Source organism: Drosophila arizonae, chromosome 2 (assembly GCF_054131065.1).
Source record: "Drosophila arizonae isolate 15081-1271.41 chromosome 2, UAZ_ARI_1.0, whole genome shotgun sequence".
Taxonomy (NCBI): Eukaryota; Metazoa; Arthropoda; class Insecta; order Diptera; family Drosophilidae; genus Drosophila; species Drosophila arizonae.
Window position 1 is genome coordinate 11951536 of NC_142922.1, and position 14229 is coordinate 11965764.

General features: G+C 44.3%; 4 protein-coding genes across 4 annotated transcripts; all 4 read right to left on the reverse strand.

Annotated features, from left to right (window-relative positions):
- Positions 1-64: 64 nt before the first annotated feature.
- Positions 65-1302, reverse strand: LOC108621812 (alpha-tocopherol transfer protein-like). Its single transcript, XM_018019343.2, has 3 exons — positions 950-1302; positions 513-885; positions 65-427 (listed from the first exon to the last, which is right to left on the reverse strand). Exons 1-3 carry the CDS (start codon positions 1246-1248, stop codon positions 167-169), a joined length of 933 nt encoding a protein of 310 aa, XP_017874832.1. The 5' UTR covers positions 1249-1302; the 3' UTR covers positions 65-166.
- Positions 1303-1429: 127 nt separating this feature from the next.
- Positions 1430-2987, reverse strand: LOC108610019 (alpha-tocopherol transfer protein-like). Its single transcript, XM_018001844.2, has 4 exons — positions 2777-2987; positions 2298-2688; positions 1865-2237; positions 1430-1805 (listed from the first exon to the last, which is right to left on the reverse strand). Exons 2-4 carry the CDS (start codon positions 2588-2590, stop codon positions 1551-1553), a joined length of 921 nt encoding a protein of 306 aa, XP_017857333.1. The 5' UTR covers positions 2591-2688; positions 2777-2987; the 3' UTR covers positions 1430-1550.
- A 2245-nt stretch (positions 2988-5232) lies between these two features.
- On the reverse strand, positions 5233-8767 carry Gba1b (Glucocerebrosidase 1b). Its single transcript, XM_018000739.2, has 9 exons — positions 8607-8767; positions 8412-8548; positions 8189-8348; positions 7978-8125; positions 7598-7918; positions 7401-7530; positions 7226-7339; positions 6370-6890; positions 5233-6183 (listed from the first exon to the last, which is right to left on the reverse strand). Exons 1-9 carry the CDS (start codon positions 8662-8664, stop codon positions 6084-6086), a joined length of 1689 nt encoding a protein of 562 aa, XP_017856228.1. The 5' UTR covers positions 8665-8767; the 3' UTR covers positions 5233-6083.
- Positions 8768-11096: 2329 nt separating this feature from the next.
- On the reverse strand, positions 11097-13201 carry Gba1a (Glucocerebrosidase 1a). The gene is made up of 4 exons (XM_018018768.2): positions 13022-13201; positions 11932-12956; positions 11530-11872; positions 11097-11466 (listed from the first exon to the last, which is right to left on the reverse strand). Exons 1-4 carry the CDS (start codon positions 13095-13097, stop codon positions 11201-11203), a joined length of 1710 nt encoding a protein of 569 aa, XP_017874257.1. The 5' UTR covers positions 13098-13201; the 3' UTR covers positions 11097-11200.
- Between the last annotated feature and the right edge of the window lie 1028 nt (positions 13202-14229).

Below are 14229 nucleotides of genomic sequence, written 5' to 3' on the forward strand. Positions count from 1 at the left end.
AAGTTAATTTTAAGAGACAGCCAAAGGATACGCGCTATACCCCAAAGGACACACCAAATGCCAGTGAACATATGTAGAACTAGTTTAGTAATTTCTTTAGCTCTAGCTACTACTTAATTAAAGACTACAAATAAAGCAGACTTAAGCACGAATCCTTACAGAGGTTTCAGTCCACTTCCAGCTTGCGAAAGGAGCCGCTGGTGCCGCCCAGTTCGCCAGTGGCCCAGGCATTGGCTAGGCCGACGCGCAGCTTCTCGTTGGTGCAGTATTGCGAGTCCGTTGCCAGGTAATCCTTGTAGGCCTCCAGCTTGCCGCGCCAGTAGTCCAGCGCCTCGGCATGGTAGCCATTGCTGCCACCGTACTCAATGGTCATTGCCTCGGCCGGCAGGTGGTTGTACAGGTCTTCGGATTTCTTGTGCACTACGAACTGGTGAGGGAGGGTGAGAGGGAGAGGGAAGAGGGTATGAGATTAGTGGACAGGCTTGCGGGGTTGATTGAGTGCGATTACTCACCTTAAAGGGCAACTTGGACGGCAAAAACGAGGTGACGAAATTGAAGATTTTCTGACCCGACGGTATCATATTGACCAGGTGAATCTCTACGAAACGTAGCGGCAGACACTGATCCACCAGCATGAAGGTCTTCTTCAGCAGAAATGGATCGTATTGGAGCATTTGTTCCATGGTGACATCACGTGCATCCACTACGTAGAATAGACCCGCAACCGATGCATTGTCGCACTCCAGGGCCAACAGCTCCAGCAGAATGAAGAGCAGCTTGAACGCTTCGCGGGGATTTGATTGCTTCGGATCGATTTTGCAGAACTGTGAGATAATCACGCGCGGTCCCTGTGAGCTAGCGGGACGCTTGGGTATCACGTGGATGCTGTGAAGACATTCGTTGAGACATCAGCAAAAATAAATGGAGCAGTGCCCGGACGGAGACTTACCCGCGATCAAACTGCCGCAAGAGCGCCTCGTCCACCTGCCTGCCGCAGAGCACCTCGGGAAAGTCGTTCCGCAGGGAATAGTAGTTGTCGATGCGCCGCTTGGCTGCCTCCACACTGAAGCGGCAACGGCGCAGAAATGCCAGAATTAGCCGCTCATCCGTGCGTGCCTTGAGATACGGCGACTTGGCAATCCATGTCTGCAGCGTGACTATAAATGTCTCCCGCTCCGACTGCTGCTCATTGCACTCCGTAACGGCCAGTTCAGCGAGCTCTGCTGGCAGTGGTCGCAGTCCGGCCATGTTTGCGCCTTGATAATCGCAGTTCAAATGCAGAGTGAGAAATGCCAACTGGCTGACGCACAGCGGGCTGGCAATCTAATCAGTAACAGCGACCAGGTAATAGCTGGAACGCGTTCTGTTAGATAGCCGCCAATGGAAATATATTAAAACGCATACAGACAGACACACAGATAGACATGTGTACTTGTAGATAGTGCGCATTATGCGATATATTGTTTATCTATGTGGTGTACACAATTTTAATTGATCGGCTACAGCAGATATTTGACTTAACAATAGGTTCAGCCTCGCCCCGATCGCTGTCAATCCCAGTTCAGCCTGCGGAAGGAGCCGTTGACGCCAAACTCTGCCTCGTAGGTGGCCGTCTCAATCGGTCGCAGCTCCTCAATGGTGCCGTACTTGTACTCCTGCTCAAAGTAGCCCCGATAGCTATTCAGCAAATCCTCCATATAGGCGATGCTCTCGTTCAGGTGGCCATTGGTGCCGCCATATTCCTCGGGCAGCGAGCTTTTCCCGATGTGGTCGAAGAGCTCCTCGGTGTTCTTCAGCACGCGTATCTGTGGCATTGCTCGATAATTCGTGCAGGAGGAGGTTGTCAAAGCTACATCTTGCTTACCGGATAGTTGACCTGCATGCTGAGCATATTGTAGAGATACATAATGCTGCCTTGAATGTCCTTGGGCATGTTGATCACGTAGACTTCCTTGATGCGCAGCGGACTGCAGTCGTGCAGCCAGCTCCACCATCTGCGAAAGAACTGCTTGTCGAAGCGACGCATCTTGTCCGAGCTGACGCCCTCCAAGTCGATGATCTCACAAATTCCCGCCACAGACGCATAATCGTTCTCCAGGGCCACGATTTCCATGGCCATGGACGTGAAATGGTAAATCTCCCGCAAGCTGTACTGATTGGGATCGAGTCTGCCAAAGCGTGCTATGAACAGAGCTGTGCGGTTGTCGCACTTGGGCAAGTCCGGGTAGATGAACATCCTAAAGTATGGAATGGACATCCTGAAGGCTGGAGCTGCTCACATTTTCCCAATTACTTACCCCAATCTATTGACATCCAGTAGCCGCTGTGTGATATATCGGTTGCTCATAATTTCTGGGAAGAGATTATAGTAGGAGAAGTAACGATCCAGTCGCCGCTTGGTTTCCTCTAGGCTGTAGCGACAGCGTCGCAGAAACGCAATCAGAAAGTCGTCCTCGGTGCGCGCCCTCAAATGTGGCTGCTGGCGTATCCAGACCCGCAAGATGATAATGTCCTGCTGTATCCTGTCGGGTGTTTCGTTCAGCTCCTGCTCGGCCAGCTTGGCTAGCGTTGGTGACAACGGACGTCGCATCTTGTTGCTGACTCTAGCGATTATGGCTCTGATTTTCCGATAATTGGGCCACAGCTGGTCGGTTGAGTCGGTTCGGGTTGATTAGCTAATTTGATTATCTTATCAGACAAATAGTGGGGAAAGTACGTGCCATCATTAAGAACAAAATAACTGCATAGTAAAACAATCACAGACATATGTACATACATATATACATCCGTATGTATCTTCTCTGGGGGCATCGTTATATGCTCTATGTATATCAAACAGTCACATCCGGCCCCTTTGTCCCGCGGGCCACTTAAGTGCTCTCCCCCTGCCAGCTTCCAGCCATTACCGCGGGTGCTCTGAAATGTGATCGCCGTTTTATGCTTGAAATAAATCTGACACTAAATAGTATACAGTCTGTATATATGTGTGTGTGTGTGTGTGTCTGTTTTGAGCAGTCAATTTGAGTGCCCGTCAGAGAGACGACATGTGTAGGAGGAGGTGCTGATGCGGTGCGCACCTACCTTCAGTTCAGCAAATTGCTCTGACATGGCGCTGTCAGCTGCTGACAAGCGCACGACATCGATGTGGATGTCGACGTGGACGAAGACGTGGCTTGGCTGGCAGGAAGCGGATCAGTTAGCTGGATCTGTATTTGGAGTTGTTATTGCCTCCGCGTCCACCTCCGCCTCTACCTCTGCCCTTGTCTCAGTCTGGGTCTCTGTCTCTGTAGTTCTCTGCCTTACTCCAATAACTCATAACACATTATGGGCCTCTGCGGCATGGGAAATGGTAATGTACTTTGATCTTCAGCTGACGAGAGCAGCGCGTGTAAATTCCCTTACTGCATTCTTATTGCTTATGACACAAACATATCGCTGCCATATTCATAATGAGGCTCATTAACTTTATGCACTGCAAACACCACAACAACTCAAAGAAACACTCAACACTTTGGCTCGCATATCCCACAGCGGCTGTCGTATTGGTTCCTTAAAAACAACAAAATAGTCATTGCTCAAACTCAGACGGGTCTTTGCAACTGCTCGATACTCTGTTCTCCAGGAAAAAAAATCTCTTTGTGCTCATTTAGGAAAGTGAAATGAGTAGATTGGTTTTGTGGAATGTCTTTTTATACCCTGAACCCATTGAAAATGGGAAATCAGGGTATAATGGTTTTGTTGAAATGTATGTAACAGGCAGAAGGAGGCGTGGCAGACCCCACAAAGTATATATATTCTTGATCAGGGCGACGAGCTGAGTCGATTTAGCCCTGTCCGTCTGTCTGTCTGTCCGTCTGTCCGTCTGTCCGTCTGTCCGTCCGTCCGTCTGTCCGTCTGTCCGTCTGTCCGTATGTTTGAACGCGTCGATTTCCGAAGATATAAGAGCTAGAGACTTGAATTTTTTTTTAAAATGACCGTATATACAGCGCGGACGTCGAGTTTGCTTTTAAAATTCGATAAATCATCCCGTTATGTTTTTATCGAGTAAAAACATTCAAGTTCAAATCAGGTGCCTCTATAGCTAATTGTGAATGATTTTTCTTTTTTCAAATTTCTCAAATATTCCATATAATATGTAGATCATATGCTGAAAGTTTCATTAAATTCCGTTCAGTCAAAAATTAATAAAAAATAATCAAATATTTGGCCAATTAACAAACGCACGTGCAGCAGCTACAACAAAAACATTCGTTGAATCACATCAGCTGTTAGTTTCGTTTAGTTTTGGTAGATGGCGCTGCAGCAGTGAATCTATTTGAGTTTTGCCAGCGCCACCAGCAGGAGTGGGGTGGCCTAGTGTGTTAGGTGCATGACGCTCGACCGAGGAGTCGCGGTTCGAATCCCGGTCGATGCAACTGATGTTAATTTTTTTTTAATTATTTCAAAATATTTTTATATTTTATTAAATGAGTTTGGTATTTTATTTATATTTTTAAATACATCGAAATTGAAATTTCAGCCATACTAAATGAGCATTTTTATTTGTTGGGTTCAGGGTAGTATCTAGTCGAGCACTCTCGACTAGAGTTTTCTTACTTGTTTCTGTATGAGTACACACTATTTCACCGTTACTGCAGATTGAGAAATTATGATTGATTATATACTCGTGTATACCATCGTCTAATAAGATGTTAAGATTTAAATTTAATTTAATTTATGTTAAGATCTAAATTTTAATGAGTTATTCATGTCAACTATTGATTTGCAAAAAATTTAAAGTATATGTATATCAAATCGATAAAAATCTATACCATGCCAGATAACCGTGAATGAGTATTCTGCAGGCGGTAGTGCGCGACTGAGCTCCGCTTTTTCATATTCACATATTTTTAGGTATTGAAGTTGGGACTCTTAAAAAGTTATTATGCGAAAGCTCCTTTTTCTCCCTCTGTATAGTTCGAATATACTCTCTGCCCCAATTCGTGAAAGGAGTCAACGAGGGGAAGGAGGCCTGAGTGTGGCATGTAATGGACACGCTGCTGCCTGATAAGTGTATTTTGTTGTAAACACTTGGGTATATTTCCCCAAGACGCATTGACATGCTGTTGCCACTTGCCACTTGTGACTTGCCACTGCCACATGTGATGAGCGCATTAAAATGCATTTACCCTAATATATGCCACAGCTCCAATATGAGAAATGGCTGCCAGCGGCTGTATATAAGGCAGAAAATTTTTAATCTCAATTCATGGACTTCTCACTTGGATTTCCACAAAAATATATTTTTAAGAACTTAACTTAAATTTATTATTCTACATACTTTTCCTATCGTTTACAAGTCGAAAGTTCTCTTAGTTTTAAGCTATTGCCAAAGATTCGCTGTGGCGCACTCATTGGTCATGTACAAATTATGAAGATTTCATATTTAATTTATAGATTTACATAAAACGCCCCATTTTGTCGGGGCCAGATGCATATAGATGCAGCAAATGCATTTGCTGTGCGCTCAATTGACAATCATATTTATAGAGCACGTAAAGAAAAATGAAACACAAAAAAAAATATAAAAATTTCATTTGAAGAAAAACTTAGGAAAATATTTATACGAAAGATGTTCTCGGCTGGTCGTTGTCGCCGCTCGACTGCCAGTTGTCACTCAAGTTGATCCGAAATTTCGTTTATAGTTGCCGTGCCGTGGACCGATCTACGGACTGGTGCTATGGGGGTGTGGCCGGGATTGAACGGCAAATGAAATTTCATTGTAAACAGACGTGACACGGCAAATTGAGCAGCTTAAACAAATTTCCGTTGTCTTGGTCGTTGCGCTTGGACAATTCTCCAGAGTCTGTGCCAGCGCTCGCATCCGCATCCGCATCCTGTAACGGGGGCGATTTATGGACTTCCTTGAGTTTATCACTTGAGTGGCTGAGTGTTTGAGTGGCAGACATGTTTTCTATCCTAATTGGTCCTTGGAGTGGTGACGCAACACCAGCTGGACCCTCGTTTATATATAGATTATAGATCAGTATACGCTACGCTTAACTCATTCAAAGATCCCATGAGTCCATGAGAGTCCGGCCAACTCATTTGTAGACGACGGTGTGCCAGGAGCGGGCGGGCAGGCGCAAGCTGAATGCACCTCGCTGACTGTCATTGAGCGCCACATTAACGGGCAGGTTTTCGCTGTTGGAATGAAAGAAAAGTATCTGTGAGATGCATTCATAAAATATATGTTTGTATAGCCCTGTCTCCTCGAGTGCCATGCGCAATTAAGAGCCAGCCACTTTAGCGCAGATGCCGCCAGAAATAGCAGCTACTTCAGCAGGATGTGCAGACACTTGAGTCGTGGACCAGACGCGTGCCACATACCCATTGTACACGATCAGCGCCACGCTGCCATCCGGCCTCTGGAAGCCTACCACGCTCAGCTGCGGAAAGGACTCGGTCTCATTGGTGCTCGCCTCGATCCGCACGGATTCCTCTGGCAGAAACTTGCTGAAGTGCCCGATTGCATAGTATATGGGCTGTTTGTAGAATTCCGTGCGACTCGTTGTGTTCACAATCACCGGAGCATCCACATAATTGTGCACATAGTTCGGGCCGCCCCGCTCATCGAGCACCAGATTCCAGTCCAGCCAGCCGTTAAAATGATGAAGCAAGTCCTGTATGTAGGCACGCATATAGCTCTCGCCACGCCCCCAGCTGCCCAGCTCCGGGCCGTGCGTTTGCCAGGGCTTGTCGCCGATGCAAGATTCCGTGTTCAACAGCAATTTATCTGGCATTTCCGCATGCGCCTGATCTATAAGCTGCGGCCCAAAGATCTCATCCCAATACCAATGCACGGCCAGGCCATCGAGATAATCGAGTGCATTGCTGCGAGAGGTGCGCATCTGCAAGAGAGAGAGAGAGAGAAAGAGAGAGAGAGAGAGAGGAATAGAGGGAGAAGAAGAAGAGAGGAAGAGAAACAGAGAAAGAGAGAGGGAGAGATTAAGAGAGATATTGTAAATTTATATATTTGTTGTACTCGTTCATAATATTAATGGGGTATATTGGACTGGAATCAATTATATATGTTAATTTAAATATAAATATTATTTCTAGAATTTAAAAATATAATTAAAAGATAAAACTTTCTGTCTAGGCATACCATTAGCTGATCTAGTATATATTTTAAAAAATCATATACAGGAACAACTCTATAATATAGGGTATATAGTATATTTACCTTGCGAAACCAGGAGGGATACGTATAGCGCTGATCGTCGTTGCCGAAAATGAGCACTTGGCTTTGCTTGGACTTCCTAATGGTCGGTCCCAGATAATCGTTGAGCCAAATTGCCTATTAGGGGAAAGCTGTTCCTGCTATATAAATGCGTATAATTATTTATGGCGATGCCTACCTGCTGCCAGGGCGTCCAGCCCATGCTCATGAAGTGCACGAAGAAGAAGCCGATGACACCGTTTAACGGCTCATTGCCGGTGGATATGGCCCAGACGGTCATATTTTTAGACTGCATCAGCTCGAGGAATCTGCAAAGAGTGCAAATTCATTTACATAATGGCGGCCATTAATTGGTCCGTTGTGTCGGACACCTACTTCAAATGGTAGTCCGCCCAGGCTTGATAGTATTCCGCTTTCAGCTGACCGTACCCCGTCCATCTGTTGTTGCTCTTCATCCAAGGGGGCGCACTCCAAGCGGCGGCCATAATTTTCAGATTACTTAATTTGGCAACCGCTTTTAGACGTTTCAACTGCTCAATCTTCTGAAGATCACGCGGGTCCAGTGAGGTAAAGTTGCTGAGTGAGGGATCATTGCGGGGCAGTTGGTTGTAGGCCCAGGGCTGTAGATCAAAGTCGGAGCCACCGATCGACATACGTATCGAGTTGTATGCAATACCATCGTCGTGGAAATAGGATCTACGGGTGGAAAATGAGGTTGGCTATATTGACCCAAGATTAATATGCAATTTACTTACTTATAGACATGATCCTGCAGGGCTTTTGGTAGCTGCTGTAAGATGTGAGAGACGCTGCCCGTGAATGCGCCTCCGAAGTTTGTTATCTTCTGATAACGCTTTTCGCGGTGAACTGTTAACTGCACCGTCTTTATGGTCACATTGATGGCTATAGAGTATGACAAAAGATTAGGAGAATCTGCGAAGCTGTTAATGCAACGTCTTCAATTACCAAATCGTTGAGGAACGTTTGCGAATTGCAGCCAAACTTTATTTTGCTCAACGACAACCGCATCGGCAACGAAGTTATTGTCAATCCATTGAAGATCTTTCACTTCCAAGATGTTTTTGTCTAAAAAGCTGCCCTCTGATCGAGTGAAACGTAGTCCATTCTGTAAAGTCGATGTACTGCTGTTATATATGCCATTCGATTCAATTGAAATAGAGATGCTCACCTTGCTCGAGCTAATCACCACAATCTGATTATCATCACGTAGTTCCGGCTGCTCCAGATAATCGCAGTAGCTGCTATTACAGACGCATACGTTGCCGTACTGCGTCTCCTTTAGCTGACAAGGCGTCGATAGCGCAGCTGCGACAGATATAATGTATACATCAATGTGCAATCACAGGTAAGCAGGCGCACTCACCTGCCCATCCTGGCCAAAGGGCAACAGCGAACAGCATCCACAGCCAGCGCAGATTCATGGCTGAGCCTCACACAGCAGCGAAACTGCAACGAAACGAGCGCTTCGGATGCGTCCGCTCAACTGACTCGAGAGCGGAGTAAAGTGAAGCGTAGAGCGTTGAGCTGGCATGGGAATGCTTGCGACAGCGGCAAGCGCGTTTCTCCTAATCAATCGCCACCGAATTTTGCTCAAATTCCATTTGTGTAAATAGGTTCAAGTGAGCGCTCAAGTTGTTGTTTATATTTGCGGCTGCTACTTGACCTGCGCCAGCTGTTGAATTGATAAAGCAGCAGCAGTCGGCGGCGGCGACTGAGGCGGAGGCGGAGGCGAAGGCAGAGGCAGCGATTTGCAGTGGACGGCGCCACTTGAAAAACGTCTCACGGCTTTGGCAATCAAAAGTAAAAGTTATGCAAAGGTAAAGTCAATAATTGAGCTCTCTTTCGAAGCGTCGTACCACTATCAAAATGTACTCTTCCGTTAAAGTGAGAGTTGCTTTCGCAGCGCTCTTACTTTCTTTCTCTCTCATTCAGTCCCTGTATTTTTATACCCTGAACCCATTGAAAATGGGAAATCAGGGTATAATGGTTTTGTGAAAAAGTATGTAACGGGCAGAAGGAGGCGTGGCAGACCCCACAAAGTATATATATTCTTGATCAGCGTGACGAGCTGAGTCGATATAGCCCTGTCCGTCTGTCCGTCCGTCCGTCCGTCCGTCCGTCCGTCCGTCCGTCCGTCCGTCCGTCCGTCCGTCCGTCCGTCCGTCCGTATGAGTGCGTCGATCTCAGAAGTTATAAGAGCTAGAGAGCTGAAATTTGGCATGCATACTCGTGAGTACCATACGCAGTACGAGTTTGCTTTATTTTTTCGATAAATCGTCCGATAACTTTTTTATCGAGAATAATCGAAAAATTGATTTTGTTTTTTTAGCCTAATTTGAACATTTTTAGACCTGGAGTGTTCAAATTTGTGTTGTATATAAAGTTACTCCATAGAAAGATTTTGTAATTTACAGATTTTGGATACCACGCCCCCTTCTCCCCCAATTTGTAAAAAACGCATTTCAAGTACTAGAGACTTGTGCTTTGGAACTTACACACATATTTACCATATGATTACACTCTGAAAGTTTCATTAAGATCATATGTTTACCAAAGAAATTATTCGACAAATAAATTCTCATAATATTGCCCACACTGCAGCGCAGCCCAAGCGCAGTCGCTGCTTACTGCGCAGTTAGCAGAGCGCAGGCTTATGCGTGCGTGTGGATGCATCTGTATGTATGTGTGCATAAAAGAAGTTCAGAATGATTAGAATATCAGATTAGAGGGTTCAGGGTATCTCCTAGTCGAGCAGTCTCGACTAGAGTCTTCTTACTTGTTATACCCTGAACCCATTGAAAATGGGAAATCAGGGTATAATGGTTTTGTGAAAAAGTATGTAACGGGCAGAAGGAGGCGTGGCAGACCCCACAAAGTATATATATTCTTGATCAGCGTGACGAGCTGAGTCGATATAGCCCTGTCCGTCTGTCCGTCCGTCCGTCCGTCCGTCCGTCCGTATGAGTGCGTCGATCTCAGAAGTTATAAGAGCTAGAGAGCTGAAATTTGGCATGCATACTCGTGTGTACCATACGCAGTACGAGTTTGCTTTATTTTTTCGATAAATCGTCCGATAACTTTTTTATCGAGAATAATCGAAAAATTGATTTTGTTTTTTTAGCCTAACTTGAACATTTTTAGACCTGGAGTCTTCAAATTTGTGTTGTATATAAAGTTAATCGATACAAAGATTTTGTAATTTACAGATTTTGGATACCACGCCCCCTTCTCCCCCAATTTGTAAAAAACGCATTTCAAGTACTAGAGACTTGTGCTTTGGAATTCACACACATATTTACCATATGATTACACTCTGAAAGTTTCATAAAGATCATATGTTTACAAAAGAAATTATTCGACAAATAAATTCTCATAATATTGCCCACACTGCAGCGCAGCCCAAGCGCAGTCGCTGCTTACTGCGCAGTTAGCAGAGCGCAGGCTTATGCGTGCGTGTGGATGCATGTGTATGTATGTGTGCATAAAAGAAGTGCATAATGATTAGAATATCAGATTAGGGGGTTCAGGGTATCTCCTAGTCGAGCAGTCTCGACTAGAGCTTTCTTACTTGTTTGTTTTTAAGTATGCCCTGTTTCTTTGACTAGGTCTGTCTATATTGGCAAAGAAATAAATTACATATTTTTAAATAAATTAAAAAACAAATTAAACTTAGGAAACGTTATATAATCGTGGAATGTGCTATGCAATGAATTTATGCAAATTTTATGTTTCGTCCATCATTTAATATTCAAACATACATTAACTGTTTTGCCTTTGTCTTAGGTCGTTAATTCTAAATGTCTTTGTAGAATATATAAATTAAAATATTACAGATTCAATCAAATGCAATAAATATATTTTCAACATCTTTATTATCGGAACTTAAAGTCCCTATAGAAAATACAACTAAAACAATTTAAAATTCAGCCCGTCAAAATATGCAAATTTATCGCTCAATCAGTTATAGAGTATGGTGTGTATGGACCGGGCTGGCACATTGATCGACAAATTACCACGAATCGTATCCGTGATATCGATGTTCAGATCGGCACGTCCGCTATTGAAGAGCACAGCGACGATCTTGTCGTCGGGTCTCTTGAATGCCACAGAGTCAAGATTGACGTTGCTGGCCACCGCCTCGATGTGCACAGAGCCCTCGGGCACCAGCTTCGAGAAGTGTCCCATTATATAGAACATGGGCTGCTTGTAGAACTCAGTATAGGCTATCGAGAATATCACGATAATAAAGATTAGAGCGAAATCGGTCTAAGTATTCCATTGCTTACATGTCGTGTTGGCAACCACTGGAGCATCAACTGTGTTGTTGACGTAGTTGGGACCACCGACTTCGTCCAATATGATATTCCAGTCTATCCAGCCGTGGAAGCCATCCTGGAGATGTGACATAAATGAGCGTGCATATTTCTCTGCCCGTTCCCAGCTGCCGAGGAGAGGTGCAGCTTTCTGCCAGGGCTTGTCGCCAATACAAGACTCGGAAATGATCTGGATTTTGTTGGCCATGAACTCGTTGGTGCTATGAACAAAGCTGTTGCCGAATATTTCGTCCCAATACCAGTGAAGTGCTACTCCGTCAATGTATTGGAGGGAGTTAGGGCGAGTACGGTTCATCTGCACGGGGACACAGTTATTGGACTTTGGAACTCAGGTGGAAAAAGTAAAAGTGTTACCTGCTTGAACCAGAACGGGCTGGTGTAACGTTGATCATCATTGCTGAAGATGAACAGATCCTTGTACTTTGAGTTACGAATCGTGGGTCCCAAGTGATCGGCCACCCATATGGCCTGTGTCTGTGGTGTCCAGCCCATGCTCATGAACTTGACAAAGACCATGAAGAGTATTCCATTCATTGGCTCATTTCCAGTGGAAATGGCCCAAATCGGCAGATCATTCTTTGCCATCAAATCGATCCACTTGAGGTGATAGTCGGCCCAGGTCTGGTAGTATTGTCGTTTTAGACGACCAAAGCCCGTCCACCTGTTGTTGGTCTTCATCCAAGGCGGTGCGCTCCAGGCAGCTGCCTTGATGCGCAGATTTGTCACCCCTGAAACTTCCTTTAGTCGTTTAATCTGCGCCAAGCGTAGAACATCCCGAGCGTCCAGCTCATCCATGCCAGTCAGAACAGTTTCGTTCTCGGGCTTCTCGTTATAGGCCCAGGGTGCCAAATCGAAATCACAACCTCCGATCGATATGCGCAACAAATTGAATCCCAATCCATTTGGGGCATAGTAGGACTTGTAGAGATGATCTTGAATACCTTGTGCTTTAAAGTTATCCACCAAATAGGATACGGCTCCCGTGAAACTGCCACCAAATCCTTCAATTCTTTGGTACAGCTTACTGCGGTCAAGCTTGAGCTTTACAGATCTTGTTATGGGTTTTGTCGGTGAGTCGGCTTGGCTGAATATTTTGTCTAGAGTTTGATCTATTAGCCGAGATAAGATCGTGTCATTGCTGGCAGCGGTTTCGGTCGCAGGCTCTTCATAGTCCTTTACGATATACCTATCCTTCTCACCAAAGTTTCCCTTGCTCATTTCAAATCGAAGTCCCTTCTTACTGCTGGAAATAAGCGCAAATTCCTCATCCTTGCTCAGTGTCGGATTGTCCAAATAGTCACAGTAGTCCGAAGTGCACACGCACACTTTGCCATATTCCGCATCTTTTAGTTTACAGGGAACCGTTTCGGTCTGACCACCTGTTTAAGCACTTCATACAACAGGTGTTCCTATTGATAGCTGAATGTATGTGGCTAACACTTACCGATTACAGCTATCAGCAGCACCAGCAACAGCTGCAGCAAAGGGCCAAGGAGCAACAAGTTTTTGCACTTCAGCATTGAATGACCGATCGTCCGAGGAGGGGCTCGTTAACTAACTCGATTGTTCCAAGCAATTCTGACCCAAGCTGTTTTTCGTTGGCAGCTAATCTTAACAGTAAATGGGATAAGAGCTAAGTTATTGAATAGTTGATTACGACCTATTTATATTCTATCCGCTAATGGACTAATCGGTAATAATCGCAGAATTTTTTTTTTTTAATAGACTAATATTGCCATTTCATATTATATTTATATATTATATAATTACAAATCGCTTAGCTGATTATCGATCTAATTGATTGTTGGGCTGCAGTAAACTTGGTTAGCTTCACTTAGAAATTGCCTATCTTATCAGAGATATGACCATTTAACTATAATAAGTTTAGATTAAGTAAACAGTTTAATTTTTATTTAGATTCAAAAACCAGGTGTGCGATTTGCAATAAATAAAAATAATAAGCTCTTAAAACTAAAATTTATTTAATTTCATGACAAGACATTGCTATAGATAATTGGTCACAAAAGAATTTGCTTGGCATTTGAGCAAGACCTCGCGTTATTCAGTTGCCTAAATTTGCTAAACCATCAAGCTAGAACCAGAACCAGACTCATAAAACTGGGTTACAATCAAACCAAAAAAAAAAAAAAAAAAAAAAAAAAAAAAACACACACACACACACAAAAAAAAAAAAGAAGCAGCAATTTTGAAATGTCAACCTCGAGCTTTTTCGCAATCTCCTGTTTTGGAATCTCCATTTCCTAAATGCGGTCTTTTATCGAGCTAACAATTGTGCGTCAATTCGTGAGAAATTCATGTTGTGCCAGCATCACTTGTGGGACTAAATTTAAACTGTGAAATGCTCAATGAAATGGAAAATCATTCGTAAGTCTGAAAAATCTATAGCGCGCTTATCAGGGACAAGGCATGGTCGCAGGCCTTCGAGTCGTGGGAACTTGATGCGGTTTTTGTGGGTTTGGCGTCGAGGCGATGGATGTGAAGAAACAACCATGGAAACACTCTCTCTTTAAGCAGCAATATGACATACAACAACAATAGCAACAGCAACAGCAGGAACAGGAACGGTAATCGGAGAGTGCATGACTAAAAGTTACCCAAGATATCCATAACAATTTTTTTTTAATTTATTTT